Below are 23,405 nucleotides of genomic sequence, written 5' to 3'. Positions count from 1 at the left end.
GCTACAGTCTAAAACAGCGAAAGAGCTAGCTAGAAAGTTTGTGGCTAGTGCTAATACTATTCCATTGCTGCTGCTTACAATCTGACTGGTAGAATTCATACATGAGGCGCATTGGGTTATGAGGCACACTGTGAATTTTTGGAAAATTAAAAGGATTTTAAGTGCGCCTTATAGTGTAAAAAATACAGTACATTTGTTGGAGAAACTAGCACACTTAAAAATTGAATAAATAAAAGGACAATAAGCTCCATCTACTGGCCATCTACCTGGATTCCACCGGTGAAAGACATTAATCTGTATATCTAGAATATTGATGCTAGTAAGCTTTTGGTAAGTGTTTCTAATAAAGTGGCCAGTGAGTGAAAGCACAAGAATGTAAATATTTCTAATAAAGTGGCCAGTGAGTGAAACACAAGATTGTAAGTGTTTCTAATAAAGTGGCCAGTGAGTGAAGCACAAGATTATAAATGTTTCTAATAAAGTGGCCAGTGAGTGAAAGCACAAGATTGTAAGTGTTTCTAATAAAGTGGCCAGTGAGTGAAAGCACAAGATTGTAAGTGTTTCTAATAAAGTGGCCAGTGAGTGAAGCACAAGATTGTAAATGTTTCTAATAAAGTGGCCAGTGAGTGAAGCACAAGATTGTAAATGTTTCTAATAAAGTGGCCAGTGAGTGAAGCACAAGATTGTAAATGTTTCTAATAAAGTGGCCAGTGAGTGAAGCACAAGATTGTAAGTGTTTCTTATAAAGTGGCCAGTGAGTGAAACACAAGATTGGAAGTGTTTCTATTAAAGTGGCCAGTGAGTGAAGCACAAGATTGTAGGTGTTTCTAATAAAGTGGCCAGTGAGTGAAGCACAAGATTGTAAGTGTTTCTAATAAAGTGGCCAGTGAGTGGAAATGTAAAATATTAATATTTAGCCTGCAGTTTAATGGGTTAAACAAACACACACACACATACCCATATTTGTTGCGAGCTTTATGCCAGTTAACGTCACACTTTTCAATGATGACGTATTCTTCACCCCGGTGCAGGGTCAGGTCCTGACTCTCCGTTCCCTCAAAGTCATACAGAGCTATGACCACTTCCTCCTGCAGTTCAGCTTCCTGTGCTGCTGGTTCCGGTACAGGAGGCGGGGGTGGGGGCGGACGGCGAGACTGCAGATGAAACATCAAACAACAGCTCAGATTAAAGCCCTCTAACAGCTACACTCACTCCTGTAACACGTTCTGTAATAATGAAGTGGAGGACATCAAGCATTCAATCATCATGAAATAAATAATTTATAGCAGTTTAATTAAATTAAACATCAGGGTCAGGAATAATTGTAAGGGCTGGTGCCCAATCGAGGTATCATCCGGGGCATCGGAGGGCGCGCCAGGCCAGCGCCGAGGGTTAATTGGCTAATTACCAACACCTGCTTGCAACACCTCTTAAGCAGCGCCAACCAGCCACTCGGCACTGGATCTTTGACGCTTCTCTGAGCGAATCTATGCCGGTTTCTCGAGTGAGCCTCGGCTCCTTCTTTTTCCTTCCTGCTCTATCCACGGCAACAGCCGTTTTCCTTCTTTGTCTTTGGAGAGAGCATTGTTCAGCATCGCTGGCGTGCTCCTCCCGCCAAAGTATTTTCATCTATCCCTTTTTATTCTTGAGTTTGGTGTGGCTGTGTAGAGCTGTGTGCTCCACCGCTCTCCTCTTGAGTTTCTGTGTGTGTGTGTGTGTGTGTGTGTGAAACAGCTGCGAGGCCACGCGGCTCGCTCACCTTCTCTCTCCCGCGCTGTTCCTCTCCTCTCTGGTGGAGCAGCGTTAAAATCCACAATCACCTTAGTTCACTTCTTTGTTTAGTTTGGAAGCCCTTTGTTTAGTTAATCCTCACCTCGCGCCGTAAGAGGTAGCCGGCACTTACCGGCGGTCTTTGTTTTGATTCACTCCCCTTCACGCTCACGCTAGGTGGGACTACTGTTCTGCCATTGGGTTCTACAACTCTCTGGGCTGGAGTGCCACCTACCTGTAGCACTCCACCTCATTACATTAAAGCTCACCTTCCGTCGTTTTTTCTTTCATTTTAAAATGTCTAGTTGTGGTCTCTAGTATGAATGAATGACATGTAAGCCGTTTTTGTAAAAAAAAAAGTGCTCAGGTGTCTCTGTATAGCTCTTTTTTAATGGACTGTTTTAGGGGTGTGTCCAAAATGACCGGATTCCAGCTTTGCTCATGAATATTCATACATGCAAACAGCATACAAATATCTCTCCTCTGATTGGCTAGGAGCACTGCGACCCCCCTCCACCGCTCTGCCGCTCACTGCCTCCCACCTCCTAACTGATGAGCGGTGATGTTGCGTCGCTTCAGCTCCGCCTCTGGGAGTTTCTCGAGCCAAGGTGGGCTGGTCTGTGAGTTTCTGCCTACGTAGGCAGAAAGATCATTCAAAATTCACCCGTTTTTCGGAGGGGGGGAGGGGGGACTTCTTTGCTTAGCTCCTGCAGACAATGGGGGCTGCAAAACAGTTTAATGTGCAGGTGTACACATTCAACTCGGAGAGACCTACTGTATTCCACAAAAAACAAGAAAAATCGGATTTTCGCGGAAGGTGAGCTTTAATATTGTGTCTTTTGTGTCTGCCTCAATTTTAAAAATATAAAGGACCGTTATCCTTTACTTAAAAGTTATTTTGTATATTATTACAGTTTTTTTAAATGATTCATTTATCAAATAACAACATCTTTTATTATACCTTTTTTGTGATATATATTCAGTACCAGTCAAAAGTTGCCCAGTTTGGTGGGAAAACCGTGAACCTGGCAATTCAGGTTACAGAGCCAATTCAAGAGCGCAATACAAAGTGAAATACTAATAATAAACGAAGTAAACACTAATAAATACACTAATAATATTGAAATAATAAAGAGACTTAATATCAATTTACATAAATTAAAAAATTCTAAGTAACATATATACATTCTGTTAATATTTATCTCAGTTGAACAATTTAAATTTAATAAGTAAAAATTCCAGCATGTGTGAAAATCTCATATAATATGCTTTGTAATTTTATATACATTAGAAACGTCAACTATCAAAATGTCCTGCTAAATCTGTGTCAAAGTAAAAAAAAATAATCGCCAGATTAGTCAACTACTAAAATAGCCATTGGTTGCAGATCTATACTCTAAATCAGTAGTTTTGCTGGTATTCTGACATAATGTTGTTTTGCCTTTATTTTATTAAATATACAGCAGAGGTTAGTCTTGCCTTTAAAGGGTTACTAATCCCCCTGATTTTGCTGACTCCCTCAGCCCAAATAAAAAAAATGCAAAAAAAAATGAGAGGGCTAATTTGGGAGGGGCACTGTGTGATGTATGGGTTTAGAGGCGTGTGGTTAGGTGCCTCTTTAAAGCGGAATTTCACCTAAAATTAAAAATGTAAATAATGTAAGTAATTAATTAACTTGTTACTGGGAAGGTGCTTTTTAAAAATGACAGGCACTCCAGGTTTGATGATGTGTGTGTGTGAAATGCTGTATTACACTTTATTATAGTATGAGAATAATGCTGTACCATCACCATTATAAGTTTTATTGTCAGCATTAGTTTTAGATTGGTGTGTTCCTTTCAGCTCAAGTCTGAACTGGTCTGTAATAAACAGACTAGAGGAGTTCATAAACACTCTGTGGGTACTGAGCGAAGTGTGTGTTTGTGTGTGTTTACTGAGTGTGTATTAAGTAAGCTGTGTATAGAGAGTGTGTTTGAGGAACTCACCTTGGACTCATCACCAGGAATAGGTGGAAGTGGTTTCCGTGAAACTGAAAGAAAAAGGAGTGACATCTTTAACCCAGGACAGCTGTATGCAAAATAGTGGTCCTGATCACTGAAGAACGGGGTGAAGGGAGGTTAATAAAGTATGCAGAGAAACTACAGACTGTAATTACTTCACAACTACAAAGTGCTCATATGTGCACAGTGGAGTTTGTACAGCACTGCAATACCACCATGAAATTGTTGTGCTGATAGTGGACCACCACCACAATAACATTGCGGGTCCTATTTTAGCAATTTTTAGGCAAGGCAGCTTGATTTAGGGCATGTCAGTGTTTTTTTTTTTGCTGTCATAATGACGGTAAAAGTACACCTTGCACTGCCCAATATGAATTATTTTAATTAATCATGAGTGTTTTGGGCATAACGTGAAATAAGCCAATCAGTGTGTCACTTGCCATTTCCATTAAGTGTATGGCTTCACATCAATGTCAGAAGTCGGGGCGCAAAAATAAAAAATAAATAAAATAAAAAAAAATAATAAATAAAACATTTACCTGCCTTTTTTTTAATTTTGCATTTGTAAATTTCCACCTGTGAAACTCAAGCTTAATTTTTCTCCTTCTCTGTTTTTTTTCCCTCTCGAATTAACAGTTGTCCTCACACACTATGTGAATTGCCTGCTGCTGCTCTTTTTGCTTGCGCCAGGGATGGCTAGGCAGGGAGACGTTGAGGCAGACGTAAGTGCAGGTAAGGTGGATATTTATTAAATAAATTAATAAAACAAGCAAAGAAACAAAGAAATAAGCCAAAACAAACGAGCGGTAACGCTAACATAAACTAACAGGGAGGCAAACGAAAGGAAACAAACGAAGAACTAAAACTAGATATAGTAAACAAAACAGAACAAGGCAAATAAACAAGGAACTAGAAATAAACAAAGAGGTAAACAATGAGCAAGAACGCGGATAGACAAAACAACAGGGGAAGGTGCAAAGACCGACAAACAAAGACTGAAACACTAGGACTATATAACACACGGGAAGTAGAAACGCCTGGGGCTAGGGGGCGGAGCTACAAATGAACACAGGTGATAGGAAAACTACTGGGGAAGAAACACACAGTATGGGTCATGTGAGGGTCACACACACAGAGACACATGAAAACAGACAGGAAACAGGGCAAAGACGTGACAGCTTGTGTGAGGCTTTTGCGTGCGAGTGATGAAAGGGGTGGTTTGACAAGTTGGGGGTGGGGTCAGGGTCACCTCCCTCAGCAAATGCTATTGGTATTGATTTCTCCAGGGTTTTTGACAGACTGCCTACTACCAACAGAAGGACAAAAAAGAAGGAAAGCAGGAGTAAGCTAGGTATAATTCAGCGCCTGGAACAAACCTGCTCTCCAGCGCTGTTAGCCCGGGTTAACAGCATCGGAGAGCAGGTGCTGAACCCGGGCAAACAGAGCCGGGTAGAGGCTTGTTCCATGGCGATGAAGTTTAGATTGTAGCATAGCAAGCTAACTCTCCTGCTGTCCATCTTTCTTGCCCTCCTCCGGCTGTTGGTAGTAGGCAGTCTGTCACAAACCCTAAAGATATCGGCCAATAGCATTCACTGAGATAGGTCACCCTGAGCCCACCCACAAACTGTCAAAACCACCCCTTTCAACACTTGCATGCAAAAGCCTAAGTCTAGGTTCTTTTCCATCAGTAGAACACCTGTGTTTTCTGTTGCCAAGATAGCAATTCAATAGGAATTTACTTTATCCGCACTGGGACACTTTATCTTCTACTGCTCTAATTCCGTATCATGCTGCTATAGCACACTTGCACTCTGGACTTCATGTTGCTGCAACCTGTTTACTCTCCCTATTTATTTTTATTTTTGAGGGGTATTTATCTTTATCTATATTTGTATATTCTATTTTTACTGTATTCTTTATTTTATCTTATTTTATCTAAATATCTATTTTAATAACAGCTCTTGGGTGTAAACTGGATTGTGAGATCACAATTTCGTTACACCTCATGTACCACGTGATGCGAATGACAATAAAATCTCATTGAATCCTTGAAATTTACCTGAACACATGATGTTTTGAGAACACTGGGCATAGATATATTCGCAAGCTCTGTTGCTCTTTAAACGATGCAGGTGCACAGCGTGAAAATAGACAGTTGATGGTGTGTAAGATAGCAATGAGCATTACAACATGCCATTGATAAGGCCGAAGTGTGTGGGTGTGTTTTGTGGGTGTGTCTTACTGTCTCCAAATAGGTTGTACTCCTCACAGCCCGGGGCCAGTTTCTCAGCCTGACCACAGCACAGCCAGCCACCCTCCTGCCAGAACTGAGGGTGGAATTTCGCCACTATCAGAGAGTTGTTCCTAATTTCTGTAACACACATACGCACACACACTCGTCAGTCTCGGTCAATGTGTACTGTGTTCAATATTTCTAATTACAGGCTTGGAGTGCTCAATCCTTATCAGCACTAATCCCTAATCTATAGGCTAATAAATACAGTCATTGAAATATTTTTTTTTTGGAATGAAATACAATGTTTGATGTATGAATGTAATAATAATATACAAATTTGATTACAATATTAGAGTGAAAAGAAAGATTATATAAAGAAAACACTGTACAACTGAAAGTGGGGGTTTATGATATGGACAAAATGTACGATAACGCAGTTAGATATTCCAATTTTGATGTGAAATACGATAAAAAAGATCCTTAATTAATTCATTTAATCTCCTCAATTTTTTTATTTTTTGCTTACTCGTTTTTTAGCTTACGTGTTTTTCCCAGGATAAAAAGTTGTTTGGTGTGTGAGTTCATTGTGGAACTCTACCTCGCTCTGCCTCCAGCCTAGTTATGTCACATGAGCATATGTTGCTACATGCGGGTTGTACAATTTAAGTTTGCAGTTATTCACAATGTTATTGCAGCTCTTAAGATGTATTTACCATGAAAATGTATCATAAAAATACAATTTATCTTAAAGTTCTAATTGAAAAGAGGTTTTAATACCCTGTTGGGCACTTCTAGTCTCGACATAAGATGGGATATGGTTAGAAATAGAGACATAGAGGTTCCGCATGGCATCCTGCAACACATGCTTGCCTACAGATGTTGCAGTTGTGCATGTAGATCCTGCACACTCAATGGTTGCAGAAGCTACTGTGCTAGTTGGCTCAATAAATGCTTTATTAGGGTGTACTTACACTAAGCATGCTTTGGCTGAATTGTGCTGGGTCCAGCGGGCTAAGCGCTGCCACTATGATTAAGAGACTGCCAGTTCAAATCCTGTTTATGTAGCTTGCCATCAGCTACCAGAGCCCTGAGAGAGCACAACTGGCCTTGCTCTCTCTGGGTGGGTAGATGGCGCTCTCTCCCCACATCACTCCAAAAGGGTGATGGCGCTCAGCACAAGGCATCTGTGAGCTGATGTTGGGGAATTACTAGTGATAGGGGGTGTCTTCATGAGTAGGTTAGGTAATTGGCCATGTAAATTGGGGAGAAAATGGGATAAAAATTAGAAATGATCATCACACTAAGAGTTGAGGGCAGTGTGTTGTCTCACAGCAAATGCAGGATTGAAGGTCTTACAATAAAGGAATCTCTTTCATGGCACATCAATCCATCATGCTACAGAATGGATAGAGTCATCAACCCTTAGACTCAGTCTATCGTCACTCCCTGAGTAATTATCAAATACTTGTGTAGTTTAAGAAACGTAAGGACGCAATTCTAAAGAGTGGGTGTCAGCTAACCCCCACCCTACCCCTCTAGAGACCTTTCTTCAGCTACTCTTCCCCTTTCAGATTCCTATTTTAGTTCTTCTTCTTTCCAGAGACTGATTGCATCAAAACCGCATGCCAGGGCGTGTGATCTACTACAGCTTCTCAACGCCAACCATCAGCTGCTGCTGCTCCTGCTAAACAAAGTTCACGAAGTGCAGCTTGATTTAGGGCGTGTCAGTGTGTCTTTGATATCATGAGGAAGTCAAAAATGCTCCTATTAATTGATCATGGGTAATGTGAAGTAAATCTATCAGCATGTCACTTGAGAGCTGAAGAGCCAGGTGTGCTTTGACTTTGGTGGATTGCTATCTTAACAGCGCAGTGCTTCTGCGCTTCTCAGCAGAGGAAACTGACCCGTTCTTTCAAGCTATTTACAGGAACAGCAATGTTATTTTCTTTTTTTGTATTTTGTTTAGTATTCTGTTTAGTTGGGTTTGTCCACTGCTGTGCATCCCTGTGTGTCTAACGATTTGGTGTGAGTGCCTGCGGCGCACTTGCATTGCCAAGATAGCAATGAATGAATAGACTGTTGACCGTTGTCAGGGTTCTAGTCAGTCAGTGGTGCACCTGTGTTATCTGTTGTCATCAATTTCATCACCCATCAGTGTAGATATTTTCGTAATCATCTTTGCTATTTAAACAATGCAAGTGCAAGGCATGAAAATAGACTGTTGGCTGGGTGTAAGATGGCAATGAGCATCAAGATGTGCCTTGCGCAGAGTTAAAGAGAGAGCCCTATGACTGTAACAGGAGCATTTATTGTTCAAAATATAAAGGAGAATGTAAGAAGCATATATAGACCTATAACTACCTGTATTGCCTGTAGCTTTTCTCCATTAAGTCTGTATAGGATCAATAGGACAATAATAATTGTTATTATATAAATAGTTTATTATATGTTACAGTGTGCAGAGTAGCTATAGGGCTCAAAATAAAAATTCTAAATGTATAAAGATGGAGATTTCTTTTTGTTATTACTGGACAGCAATTCTATAACAATAATCAGTGTTTATAGTGTAATGATCAATAGTGTTTAGTGTTTAGAAGTGTATACAAAAATGATCACTATGCATACATTAATGTATAGAACAGTGAATGCTAAATGTGCAATAGAGTGTACCACACTGAACACTGAGTGTTATATATACAACAATGGCCATTCGGTGTATATGAACGTAGACCTCAAACAAATGCAGGGGATATACATTAGTATATGACACTGAATGCTACATGCTTATGAGTATAGGCATTGATGATCAAACAATAACATGTTTATTAGTGTATACAACAATAGCCACTTGGTGTACAGGAATGTATACCACAAATGAATGCAAAGTGTATATATGAGTATATAACACTGAACGCTACATGTTTGCGGGTATATACAACAATAACAAAACAATAAAGTGGTTAATAGTGTATACAACAATAGCCACTTGGTGTATATGAATGTATACCACAAATAAATAGAAAAGTGTATATATGAGTATATAACACTGAACGCTACATGTTTGCGGGTATATACAATAACAAAACAAGAAAGTATTTTAATAGTGTAAACAACAATAGATACTTGGTGTGTATGAATATATTTCACAAATGAATGCAAAGTGTATATATGAGTATATAACGCTGAATGCTACATGTTTACAGGTATATACAACAATAACAAAACAATAAAGTGTTTTTAATAGTGTATACAACAATAGCCACTTGGTGTGTATTGCTAATAGTCTCAAGTCTAGGTACAGGAGAACTAAACTGAAACTCCTATATAACACTGTACATTTTTGGGAAAATTAAAGGATTTTAAGTGCGCCTTATAGTGGGAAAAATACAGTATATGAACTGAATGCTGTGTTTATATGACAGTATAAGACGCTAACCAGTAAAACAAGGACCAGTGAGTGAACCAATACTGTATGAATGAGTGTATGTGAGCGTGACCGCTTGCGAGACAAAGTGTTTATCTGTGTATACGAAACTGAAATATACATTGAGGGTATATTAGAGTCTATGAATATAAATATATGACACTTACCAGTAATTTAAATAAAGCCAAAAGTAACTTAGATTTCCTGTTAACGATGCAATACTGCATGACGTCACAACACACTAAGCCCTCTAAAGCAGCTTTTAATAGAAACTATATGAGAGAGAGAGGGTGAGAAAGAGATAGAGCTAAAGAAGGAGAGAGAGAGAGAACTCACCTTCCTTCATGTTTTGCACCCACACACTCCTGCTCTCATTACTAGGAGCGAATATATACAGTGTGTTCGTATCATATACAACCTATGGCAGGGATGGAAGAGCAAGGGAGAAAGAGAGAGAGCTGTATTATAGAGAGGAAACAACTCTTATCATTTGAGTTTAGGTTAGTAGGTATAGGGCTGCACGATATATCGTTTAAACATCGTCATTGCGATGTGAGCACGTGCAATAGGACGTGTAATTTTCTGAGTGAACATCGTTGTCTCTGTGTCTGTGGAAGTGACAGGCTGTTCCCTAAAAAATGTGAGGGAGGGAAGGGGGAGAGGGTGTACACACGAGGTAACTGCATGGCTTCCGCATGGCTGGGCACGTGCTTGTAAATACCGCGGCTGACAGCCTGTCGAAAGCTGTGCACCTCAGTTTGGCACAGTTTTGCACAGATATTTCCAGTTACAGCCCAAATCACGCTTTTAATCCCAGAAAAAGGCTCTTATTTACCTAGTCATTTCATCGCTTGTTAAAATAACCCCCACAGCCGCGACGCCACTATTCCCATGGCAGCGCAAATAACCTAAAGCTAACACTACTAAACTCTTACCTCAGACTTTGCGATTCGGTGCTTGGGCAGTTTTACCACATGAAAGTCCCAGAGTCTGCTCTATATCATAAAATCCGACGCGAACAGCGCCCGCTTTGAGCTACTTTGTCAAACTGTGTTTCCCTAGTGTATATTTAAGGTCTCGGGATCAACCGGAGATCCGATTTAAACCTACAGTTACTTACACAGGATAGCTAACATTTACTAGCTGTGTAACCAGAAGCTGTAAACAGAGTAACCAGAGCTGTGAGCTACTCCTTAACTATAGCTGTCTGTGGGCGATCCTGAGCTGAGGTGAGCGAGGCCATGTAATCACTGGTTGACATTGACACCCTTACTTCTCTATGATCATTTTTTTTTACTAGCTATTGCAGACAATGAAGGATGAAGATCAGATTTATGTGCAGCATGCATATACAACTCAAAGAGACCTATAGTATTTCACAAAGAATAAGAAAAAGTGGATTTTAGCGGAATGAGACCTTTTATGCCCGATTAAAGGGCCGATTATTGTTGTTGTTTCGATTTGTGAGTGATTGGCTTACTCTAAAGCACTGATTCAGCCCTCACATGGTCTGGATCTCTGACGTGAGACAGCGGATAGGGGCGGGGCTGGTGACATCACAGATGTGTGTTTTTTCTGGGTGTTTTTGTAGCTGTTTTCTGGAGTGGAGGGGCAGTGAAAGCTCCCACAGGCCTCAGACAGACCTCTCCACTCTTCATTACTGGTGAAAGGTCCTGCATTGTTTAATATTTCAATATATAATCGACAAAAAAATTGCAAAGTCCAATATTGTGCAGCCCTAGTAAGGTATATACAAGGTTATATACAAGACGTACAAATTATACAGAAGACTCATGTGTTTAGTAATTGTACTGATTTTAGAATGAACAATTAACCAGTAGAAAATGGTAGGTTGTGTAAACAGGTGAGTTATAATAATAATATAAGTGTGTGTGTTTGGTGTTTTTGTGAGGGTGCTTTACCTGGAAGGGGTATTTGTTTTGACATGGTATGACCATGCCTCCATTCTTCACAATCTCAACACACTTGACCCTCTGCAGATCAATAGAACCCTTTTTGAACTTCTTCTGCAAACACACACACACAAACAAATAAAAATGTTATCTAATGTATATAATTACCATTTACTGTTGGGTGGGGGTGTTGTTTTCTTAAAGTACTTGGCCTAGGTTAGAATGTGGTCTGTGGGTGAAGTCTAGCCCAGATAAGTGTGTTGAGATATTATTTCTTTGGAGCCTAGATGAGTGTGATGCCTCTATGTTGCTGGATCCTGGTCCAGGTTAGTGTGCAAAGCCCCTATTACCTCTTTTCCTGCGAACCTTTTAAGAACCGGCCCGTGTTTCCACTGCTTTAAGGAGTCCCTTACTACCAGTGATGGTATAGTTACTTTGAAAAAGAAATCCGATTACTGATTACTCCTTTAAAAAGTAACTTAGTTACTTTATGGATTACTTGATTTTAAAAGTAACTAAGTTACTGTACAAGTTACTTTATTAGTTACTTTCAGCAGCTGCAGACACCACCTCCCGCCGCGGCGCCGCCTTAACATCAAAACTATAACCAGTTTTGCCAATACTCCCTTTACTGGAAAATGCATTTTTAACAGCAACAATGTATCTCTAGACATTTAAAGTTGAACTATTTCCTCAAAAATTAAGTTTTTTAATAAAAATAAAAGACCATTTCTCTTGAATTAACTTAACATAAATTATTTTTTAAATAAAAAATAAAATATGGTCTTTCTTGATTTCACTTAACATAACTACTTGTTTTTATAAAAAAGAAAAATAAAGAAAGTCTTTCTTGACCTGACATATTTAACACTGTAAATCTTAACATTGAACTTGTTGTTCTCTGCAGGGCAGCAAAGAGTGGTTTTATAAAACAAAACCGTGTATATGGTCTAGGCCAGGGATCACATAAATGCGGACTGCGGTCCAGGTCCGGACCCAGACGTTGTCCAGTGCGGACCCAAACCAGTAAACTACTGAAACGTATTTAATTTTGACAGCGTTCATTTAAAGCGTCAGAACTTTTCTTGTCTTTACGGTATACGCACTCTGCGGCACAAAATCTTCAAACGCTCTCCTCTGCCAATCAGATCTGTGCAGACCGCTGCCCTGGCTAGTGAATTGGGACGCGGCCGGGAAAAAACGCCTTTATAAAGAGATAGGGAGCCCGAGAACTGGCGGAAAAATGAGAACAGGCGAAAATTAAAGACACGCCGAGCGCGAGAGAGAGAGACAGGGGAGGATTGTGACTAAGTAACGCGTTACTGACATCACTGCTTACTACGTATGTGAATGTGGGCATAAACAGAAGTCAGGGGATGATTTGAAAACAAGATGAACCCGAGCTCCTGTTAAAACTTTTGCTGCTATCCACGGTGGACCACTGTTGATTCATTTTCATTCATTGAAACCGGCTTTTCTGGCCGGTGACCTGTGATTTTTCGGTGGAAAAGCAAAGAACCGTTAGGGATCTAGCACCAGCATTGGCACCATGCCGGTGGAAAAGCGCCTTATGTAGCTGGATCCTGGTCTAGGTGAGTGTGTGAAGCCTCTATGTAGCCGGACTCTGGTCCATTGTAAACCCTCTGTGTGGGTAGAGTCTACGCTTAATGAGTATACAGAACCTCATTGTTGGCATAGCCTAGCCCAGATAAGTGAGTAAAGCTCTTCTGTAGATGGAGCTTAGCCCATGTAAATGTGTGTATCTGCTTTGTGGGTGGCTCCTAGCCCATGTAAATGTATGTAGCTGCTTTGTGGGTGAAACCTAGCCTAGTTGACAGTGTGGCGCTACAATATGGATGTAGCCTAGCCCAGGTGATCTATAGCTATTCTATAGATGCAACTGCTTTGTGATTGGGTTGTAGCCCATGTGAGTGTATAAAGATGCTTTGTGGGTGAAACTTTGGCAATTTAACTGAATTGGAACCACAATATGGATGTAGCCTAGCCCAGATGACTATCTGCAGCTATTCGATGGCCAGAACCTGGTCCAGACGAGTATAGCTACTGTATGAGAGTGACCTGGGCTGTGCTATCTCCACATTGTCACACCATGCCCTCACTTGGGCCAAATCCACGCACAGAAACGATTCAGAGAGTCACCTGGGCTGGAATATGTCCACATTGTGGCACCACACACTCACCTGAGCCAAGACCCACGCATAGAATAGCTTTAGATCAGGGGTCAGCAATTAAGTTTGGCCGTGGGCTAGATATTTTCCAAGCCATTACATGGTGCGCCACAAAAAAAATTCTGTTTTGGAAAATTAAATGTGATGGGATGGAGTGCTACAGACTAGTAGCTCTCCAGCTCAGAGGGTTGTTGAACCCAATTGTAGAACAGAAAGGGGAGGAGTGGAAACAAAGGCTTGTCAGAGAAGCATTTTATTTTTATTTTTTTCATTATATTCCAACAACCTCATGGGCCAGATGTTTCATGACGCCTATTGCCGACCCCTGCTCTAGCTCTGCTATTCTGTGGGTAGAACCTGGGCCAGGTGAGTGCTATGCTACTCTGTGGTTGGAGCCTAACCATAGAAGTACCTCTGAATTCACTCTGTGAGTGGGGCCTGGCCTACTACAGTGTGTGGAGCTGATCTGTAGCCAGATCCTGCCCAAAGTAAGCATCTTCGGCTTTCTACTAAATGGAAAGCAGCTGCCTCAATACGTTGCTGCCTATCCTTTTTTATACGTCAGTACTTTTGAAGGCTGGACGGTGTAGAAGAGACCCACAGGCAAATTGCTTTTGAGACCCACTTTGAAAGCAGCACTATTTCATGACCTTGCTAGGACACCGACAACTATACAGTGTAGGGCTGCAACAATTAGTCAATATAATCGACAATGTCGATTATTTAAATTTGTCGACTACAAATTTCATTGTCGACTAATCGTTAATTTGTAACAGTACCACATTACACAAAGTGCTGGGGACAGAAGCGCAATGGGAGATGGGTAAACAGCTCACTCACACTTTACACTCAACTTAGCCTATGTCTCCTAACGTGCCCAAACACAACTGATTACATATTTACTTATTAAATGATCAGTACTTTCCATGTTTAAACAACATCTAGACTTTTAAAGCCATTTTAAGTCTCATGTTTAGCTGTTTCAATCATTTTTAGAGCTGGAGGAAATCTCAGAAATAATCGTTGACTAATCAACTAATCGAAAAAATAATCATCAGATTAGTCGACTACCAAAATAATTATTAGTTGCAGCCCTAATACAGTTGTGCCTGGGGGATGGAACCAAGTCATATCCAATTGAAAGTTATTCTAGTCTTCTATTCTATTGGGCAAAAACTGTTAATGTTTTATAACACAACTAAATGTTCATATCTAGCAGTGAGCTGTCTATCCCTTGGTAACATCAGGACATATTGTTTCCTTTTAAGTTAGACAGAGACCTTCACCCTGATGCTGCCCAGAGATAGTGAGATATTGTGGAGATACTGTGCATCAAGTCAGCTGCCTCCAGTTTCAGACACAGCTGTTTCCTCTTTGTGGTCAGAGGCAAGAATAAGTATGTGCGTGGAGTTGCTCTGTGGGCAGAATCTAGCTCAGGTGAGTGTATAAAGATATTCTGTGGGCGGAATCTGGCCCCCGTGAATATGAAGAGTTTTTCTTTTAAAGAACACTGATTTTTATCAATATTTGATGCAATATTCTAACAGATCATACTTCAGTCTAGGTAACAATGCATGTTTTGGCTTGTTGTAAATAAATTCAATGCATCCTTAAACAAAGTCGCTAACAGACTTGGAGCCTTATTTTAGCGGTCTATAAGCAAGCCACACCTGATTTAGGGTGTGTCAGTGCACCTTTGCTATCGTAGCGATAGGAAAAGCATGCCGTGCGCAGATTAAAACATGCAAAAAGCATGAACTAATTATCCTGATTAATCCTGGGTATGTTTTGTGTGCAACGTGAAATAAACCAATCAGTTTATCACTTGCTATTTCCTTTGAGAGCCAGGTGCACTCTGACATTGGTGAATTGCTAACTTCTGGGCTTCTCAGCAATAGATACTGACCTGCTTATTTCGTTTTGAAGGTTCACAAGCAGGTAATTTAAGGAAACAGCAATGTTGTTATATTTTATATTCTATTTATTGTTGTAAATAATATGTTTATCCTTGTGTGTGTAACGGTGTGTCACTAAGATAGCAATTAACATCTGACTGTTTATGTATGTTCAGGTTCATTTCAGTCAGTGGCGCACCTGTGTTTTCCATTGCCAAGATAGCAACATGCCAAAAAATTGACATTAACAAATCTCACTTCCATACCACCACGTTTATTTGGGTACATATATTCATTAGCTCCATTGCTATTTAAAAAACACAGGCGCAAGGCATGCAAACAGACTGTTGATAGGGTATAAGATAGCAATGAGCATCGCAACATGCATAGAGCCCCTAAGGTGCAATATAGAAGAATTGACCACATATTGAAAACCTCTGGAATATATCAAGAGGAAGATGGATGATCACAAGCCATCAAACCAGGTTGAACTACTTGAATTTTTGCACCAGGAGTGGCAAAAAGCAGTAATCCAAAAGCAGTGTGTAAGACTGGTGGAGGAAAACATGCCAAGATGCATGAAACTGTGATTTAAAACCAGGGTTATTCCACCAAATATTAATTTCTGAACTTTTAAAACTTTATGAATATGAACTTGTTGTCTTTGCATTATTTGAGGTCTGAAAGCGCTGCATCTTTTTTTTTCAGCTATTTCTCATTTTCTGCAGAGCTGTAAATTTCCAGAGCTGTACATCTCTCTTATTAAAAAAAACAAAAAACAAAAAAACAGCACTATGTTTTGAGACTGGCTGCTCACCTCAGGACGTCCCTCGTAGTAGGTGAGTCTGCTCTGGGTAAGGACGAACACTCTCTCTTTATAATTCAGCGGAGACGTTCTCTTCTTCTGCTGCGAGCGCTTAATCAGAGTTTCCTCCAGAATGGGTGTGGAACTCATCTCCGACCTCTACCTCCACCGAGAACTGCCATCTACTTACACAGTCTCTCACACACACTCATACACAGCCTGAAACCAGAGGAGAGAAACACACACACACAAATATACTTATTAACTTTTGACCCGCTTCATCATAACTTCTCCTCTTTAGCCCAAACTACCAGTATCTGGTGTAAGGGGCTTTTACTGTGACTCAATCCATCATAATATATGTAGATATAGATCCTGCTAACACTGATTGTGTCAGCATCCCTACATGTGTTTTGGAACTGCTGTGTGATTTCTCTGTTTTTGGGACTACATTAATCCATAATGTCTGATATGCCTTAATTCATACTAATAAAAAATCATGTCTGTGTTTATTAGGTGATGATAGTTCTTTTACCCTCACATTATCTCAAAAGGTATCAATATTTGCAGGCTTCATCTGTATTTTTCGTACTATAAGGTGCACATAAATACTTTTATAAAAAAAAAAATCATTAGTGTGCCTTATAATCCAGTGCACCTTGTGTATAAGTTTTACCAGTCACGTAGTAAGGACTACCTGCAACTATGTTTAGGAGATCGCTAGTTCGAATCCCGGTCATGCTGCTTGCTATCAGCTGCCGGAGCCCTGAGAGATCATAATTGGCCTTGCTCTTTCTGGGTGGGTAGATGGTGTGATGTCAGTGGTGATGTTAGTCAGCACAAGGCTGCATCTGTGAGCTGATGTATCTGAAACCGAGTCGCTGCGCTTTCCTCCGAGTGTGCTGTGATGCTACACAGCAATGCTGCATCAGCAACAGTTCAAATAGAAGCGGTGGCTGATTTCACATGTATTGGTGGAGGCATGTGCTAGTCATAACCCTCCTGGTGTTGAGGCATCACAGGTAAAAGGGGGAGTATTGCTGAGGGGGTGGAATAATCAGCACAGCTAAATTGGAGATAAAAGCAGGATAAAAAACAGTAATAATAAATAAAAATGTATTTAACCCTCCAGTTATTTTACGGATCAAACAACTGTTTTAAAGTTTAAAGATCTAGGAAAAATAGTTACAAATATTTTTTTATTATAAAACTTCTTCTGCTTGCCTTAATTTGTGTACTAATCACCATATAATATGAAAATGGTTCATCTCACATATTTAGAACCACCACCATAAACAAAAACTAAAACTAAATTGCAATGTTATGTTTCAATGTTATGTAAAACTACTGTGTTTTATATGTTGGTTTTTCAAAAGTAATCAAGTAGTGAAATAGTAAAAAAAAAAAAACCCTAACAAATTAACATAACAGGAGGGTTAAAAAAAGAGACTTTAGGGACGACTTTGATGTGACTTTTCTGCATTGCCAAAGTCAGATCAGGAATCAGTATCGGCAGATACTCAAACTGAAATGACTTAAGCCTTAAAAAATGATCTGACATCCCTAGTATTTATCATATTTATTGTAGTGTTCTGGTATTAGTTCTGCACATAGGTAGTTCATGTTGTCTATATTGTATTGCTCTGTTCTAAGTTGCACCATGGTTCTGAAACATAATTTAGAATGGAAATGGAATGACAATAAAAGCTTCTGGACTAGACTTAATAACTAGAATAATTCACGCAAATACTACAATATATGCTATATGCATTTATCTGCACTATTTCATTAGACATTAAGAACACAAATATGTTTAATTTTACTGTTAGAAAATGTGAACTAACTAAATGTGTGCAGTTTGAATGTGTTCTTCTTTTCCATCTGTTGTTACAGTTGAAAAGAGCTCTCTCTCTCTCATTTCTCAGGTAGTTTTATTGACTCTCTTCTATGGAAAGTACCAGTAGTAAAGTTAAATTTGATGCTACACACTTTTGCAAAATAACTTGCTAAAGGGATGTGGAAAAGGTGTCAATTCTAGCGACAAAATTGCTAAGTTGGCAACACTGCACAGCACAGCCTTCAACAGCGGCTTTACCATTTCCATTCCTAGCAAAAACCCAGCAACACTGAACAGTGTGGTCATATTTAGACTAAAGCAGCTTTATGCATGAAATGGTATCTGTTGTTCCTGAGCTCCCTCTAAAGTTTTAAAGTGTAATCCACACTTTCAACTGAGAGGTTCTTAATCAAATTTTGTCATGTCAGTGTACTGTAATTTGATTATAAATGACTAGCAGATATACAAATTACTCAAAAATCTTGGCTCCATTCACATGCTTTATTTGTATGTACTAGAGTATTATTTTTAGCTCCTAGTTCCACTTTTACTTCGCGGTATATTTTGGATGAGTGTAATACTTTTACTCCAATACATTTTAATGTGCTACATTGTTACTAGTTACAATGCTAAAAATGTTAGGAATCATTCTAAGCCCACATTATCACTGCCAGAACGGTAGCTCTGCGCTGTCAGCAGGAAGGGCTGTTTCAAGGCATTTGAAGGCCCCAAGCCAAAAGGTGTGTTTACATGATTTGAAAGTGAAACTACTGTCAGTTATTTAATAGTTTTAATGTTAAAGACATAAATACTGCTGAACATGTTCCAGTCTGGTTGTGCTGTCCCACACCACATTTTGAGTGTCAAGTACTTGTGGTTTGTCTGTTGAACATAAGGATAAACGTTTGTTCAAAATGAGTTTGTAAAAAATGAGTTTTGAAAAATAAATTCATTTAAGGCATTGAATTACCTCAAATTATTTGAGTGTATATTTAAGTAGGAAAGTGAATATAGCTCATGTTAGAAAGTTATCTGTGTTGTTAAACTTGAAATGCAAAATGTGAATCACCCAAATAAAGGTTAGCTTCTATTCACTTTCAAAAGTAATACTGACAGTTAACATATGAGGTTTTAATTCAGTCAGGATATGTGTGAACCTGTACTCTCAGTGGAACAACAGTAGGTTGGTAATCTCTTCAAAGTTTGTGATAGTAGAGACTTTGGTAGTACACTGTTAACCCTAATAAGTTAAGTCTACCTTAATAGTTTGAGGTAATTTCAAATTATTATTATTTTTTTATTAGTAATGAACAAACGGTGAACAAAAGTTCACCTTAAGTTCAACAGACAAACCACAAGTACTTGACACTCAAAATGTGGTGTTCACTTAAATGAAAGGAGCACCACAAAAAAAATCTAAACAAACAATGACATCAAAGTTAAGTTGAATTAACATAGACACTTAACGGGATTCAGTAGACAAAGCAAGCTTACAGTAGGAGTCATTTCTCAAAATCATTAATTCACATAAATTAGCTATAGAGTGAACAGTAATGAGAGCATAGTCAACACAGGGTTACTGCAGCTCTTAAAATGATCCTTGTTCTTACAGTCTACAACACAGACGGCAGACAGTTAATCATAAAATATGATCTACACATATACCTAAGGTAGCCAGGGGGGAATCACTACACACTGATGGTGAGAGTCAAAAAATGGAGGATACACCCAGAATAGAAATAGATTGTTCCAAAAGCCAATGGAAAAGCATCACCTTCAATTAAATCTCTCAAAGACTGAACTTCTGGTCATACCAGCAAAACCATCTTTTCAACACAACTTCTCTATAAGCATCGACTCTCTCTCACCGACAAAGGTTGCTAGGAACCTGGGTGTTATGGTTGATGACTAGCTCTCCTTCACGCACCATGTGGCCTCGGTTGCTCGATCCTGCCGCTTCGAACTTTATAACATCAGAAAAATTAGACAGTTTCTGACAGGCCACCCAACTCCTGGTGCAAGCAGTCGTCACCTCAAGCCTCGACTACTGCAATGCCATACTAACTGGCCTCCCGGCCTGCGTAGTAAAACCACTCCAAATGATCCAGAATGCAGCAGCACGTCTGATCTTCAACCAGCCAAAACGGGCTCATGTCACCCCGCTGCTCAGTGAGCTCCACTGGCGACCAGTTGATGCTCGCCTCCCGGCCGCTGCGCTCCTCCAATAAACATCCACACAAAGCAATCCATACTGTTCTCATACAGAGTTCCCCAATGGTGGAACAAACTTCCTTCCACTACCAGATCAGGAGAATCTCTCGTTATCTTTAAGAAACTCCTGAAGACAGAGCTCTTCAAAGAGCACTTACTCTCTTAACATTTCTAACACACTAACTACTTCTAACCTCATATTCTTCCCCTCCTTCACTCCTATATCCCATTATTTCCCTTAGACCTCCTTTAAGCCCTATCTAAAATGTTTTGCCTTTAACTTCTATTACTTTTGTACTTGACTATTGTAAGTCGCTTTGGACAAAAGCGTCAGCCAAATGTAATGTAATGTAATGTAAAAAAAAGAAGCTGCCAGTGGCAATAGACTAAACTCAACTTATTATACCATATATTTTGCACTAAAAGAGAAAATGCTTTAAAAAAAATTATCAGTGCGCCTTTGAAATCGATGAGCCTTATGTATGCATTTTACCAGTCAGGTTGTAAGGAGCAGTAAAGCCACTCCGCAGAAGTACAGTGTTATACAGGAGTTTCAGCACAGAGATTGGAGCCGCATTTGCATTAGCCACTTACCGCGCTAAGCACTAGCCTCTTTTGCCATTCAGAGGTGAGTATTATCAGCCTGTAGCCTGCTCCTAACCCCGGCTAGCACTGCTGGAGCAGCATTTGCATTACCCACTAACCGTGCTAAGTGCTAGCTCTTTTGCCGTATAGGGGTGAGTATAACGGACTGTAGTCTGCATGTTTACCAGGTTAAAAAAAGCTTAATGGGACAAACCGCTAGCTAATATCACCCTATCTTACCGGAACACTCAAGGTTCCTCAGTGTAGCTCTGTCAGGTGGCATTGGTGGAAATCTGGAAATCTAAGCTTAATGTAAATAAACAAAAGCCCATTACTCACCCAAATAAACAGTTTTTTAAAAGAGTAATCGGTGTAGATTAACATCCAGTGCTTCTTTGATTTTAAAAGAACTACAGTTTTGTTTACTTAACTAAGCTTAGCTTTAGAGGTCTCGCACCACCTGAATTAGAAGGAAAACATGGCGACACCCCTGTTATAACCCCTGTTATGTGTCACACTTACTAGTGACACATAATACGCCTTATAATTCAGTGCGCCTTATCTATGAAAATAGGCCAGAAAATATATGCTTATTGATGTGCCTTATAATGCAAAAAATTTGGTAAGTTGGTTCAACTCAAAAGATCTCCATTTGAATGTATATGTGCTCACAAATGTTCAGCTAACTCAAAATAGTTAAGTAATGTTCAGTGTGACGGTTATCAGTTTGATTTTCCAAACGTTTCAGGCTAAATTTGAAAATAGAAAATTGTGTGTAAAACTTCATAATTTAATGTTTTCCATTCTATATATTAAAGATGAATTTGGGTTTTTAATTATTTCAAATTTCAAAATCAAAATTTTCCATTTCTGCTCATCATGATCAGATATACATGAAAAAAAAAAAGATTTCTATTCAGATTTTTGATTTTTACAAGTTTTATACTTTATAATAAAAACCTGATGGTATAATAATCCAACCTACTGAAAAAATGTTAAACTTAAAACATTTTGTAAGATGTATTTTATTTTTTCCTGTAATTCAGATCCAGGTCAGGCAGAAATTAAAAAGAAGAAAAGTATATATTATATATATATATATATATATATATATATATATATATATGAACCAGTTTCTTCCTGATAATGCTAAATGGACAAAATACATTCAGACAAAAAATTAAATAATACGTTTTACACCCAACTGATAAACCTTACACTGAGCAGTAATGTTAAGAAATATCTAATTTCTTGTGAAACAAACTTGTGGGTTTACAGTGTGTGAAAGTTGACGCTTAACACACTGGAAGGCCTATGCTCTGATTGGTCAGATAAAGTGAGAGAGCTGATAGAACTAAACATTATAAAATCGTTAAAACACCAACCGTCAAACATTCCAAAATATTTAAAAATTTAAACATTTAAACTCGTCCTAAAAGTGAGTTTCCCGCACGCGTGTCTGAGTTCTATAACCGTCACGGGAGCCGTTACAGACTAACCGTCCTTCCACCGTTGAGTTCCAGCCGCTGAACTCTGAACTCCGCTGCGTTGCGACAGTGTGTGAGTGTAAAGCACAGCTTTGAGCAATCACTTCTTTACACGCGCGCTTCGGAAACACGTACACACGCGAATGAAATGAAGCCGTGTTTACCTGTGTTCTGTGTCCGGTAGCCGGGCTGACTGTCCAGTACCGTGTCCGCTCCGTCTGAACTGTCAGCTCAGTTACATTCACACACACTTACTCTCTTTCACTCTCTCTCTCACACACAGACGCGCGCGCGCACACACACACTCGCTATGACCAGGAAACAAAGACTGACCGCAGCTCAGTGCTGACGGATTCTTTTGTCCAGGAAGTCTCTGCCACCTGCGGTCTGTGTGTGTGTGTGTGTGTCGGTGACGTCTCTCCACGCTGCCTCTGCTTTGACTAACAAATGTGAGACTCTGCAGTTCCTGTCTTTTTTTTCTTTCTTTCTTTCACTCTTTTTCTTTGTTTATATGATTCATACGGTTCACACACATTCAATCCTGAATGTTCAATACATGTCTGATATGATTCAGTTTAGCACTCATACGATTCCACGAGGAAGTGGAAAAGACAAATGAATGACTTTAATAAGATTTGGTTTAGATTCACTATCAATTCAAAGACATGATTCAGCTCGGCACTTCAGTGATTCAGTGCAGATCTGTTGCAATTCTGTTTGCGCTGTTAGGATTTGATTCACTTCAAAGTGGCTAATGATTCACTACTAATCTAATATAGCTCAGTTTAAGATGTATGTAATTTGAGTCATTTTAGTCAGTTCAGTTTACTACCAATTTACTAAAGAAACAATTGACTTAAGGACTTATGATTCAGTTTAGTTTCATCATATACCTGCCTTTCTTTCTTTCTTCATACCCTTTTGTTCACTTTCAACCTGAATCTTCAATATTGTCTGATATGATTCAGTTCAGCACTCCTACAATTCCATGAGGAAGTGGATAAGACAAATGAATGACTATAATAAGGTTTGGTTTAGATAGATTCACTACCG

At 39.4% G+C, this 23,405-nt stretch overlaps 1 protein-coding gene across 1 annotated transcript in view; it reads right to left on the bottom strand.

Moving 5' to 3' along the window:
* Positions 1-23,405, bottom strand: part of tec (tec protein tyrosine kinase) — a 39,020-nt gene extending 15,615 nt beyond the window's left edge. Inside the window, exons 1-7 of the mRNA XM_022677484.2 lie at positions 22,517-23,405; positions 16,245-16,451; positions 11,353-11,457; positions 9,767-9,848; positions 6,013-6,141; positions 3,756-3,799; positions 958-1,154 (exon numbers count right to left, since the gene is read on the bottom strand). Coding sequence (XP_022533205.1) covers positions 958-1,154; positions 3,756-3,799; positions 6,013-6,141; positions 9,767-9,848; positions 11,353-11,457; positions 16,245-16,382 — 695 coding nt within the window. The 5' untranslated portion in view covers positions 16,383-16,451; positions 22,517-23,405. The remainder of the gene's footprint in view (positions 1-957; positions 1,155-3,755; positions 3,800-6,012; positions 6,142-9,766; positions 9,849-11,352; positions 11,458-16,244; positions 16,452-22,516) is intronic.

Source organism: Astyanax mexicanus, chromosome 13, assembly GCF_023375975.1.
Source record: "Astyanax mexicanus isolate ESR-SI-001 chromosome 13, AstMex3_surface, whole genome shotgun sequence".
NCBI classification, from domain to species: Eukaryota; Metazoa; Chordata; class Actinopteri; order Characiformes; family Acestrorhamphidae; genus Astyanax; species Astyanax mexicanus.
This window is presented reverse-complemented; position numbering and strand designations above follow the sequence as displayed.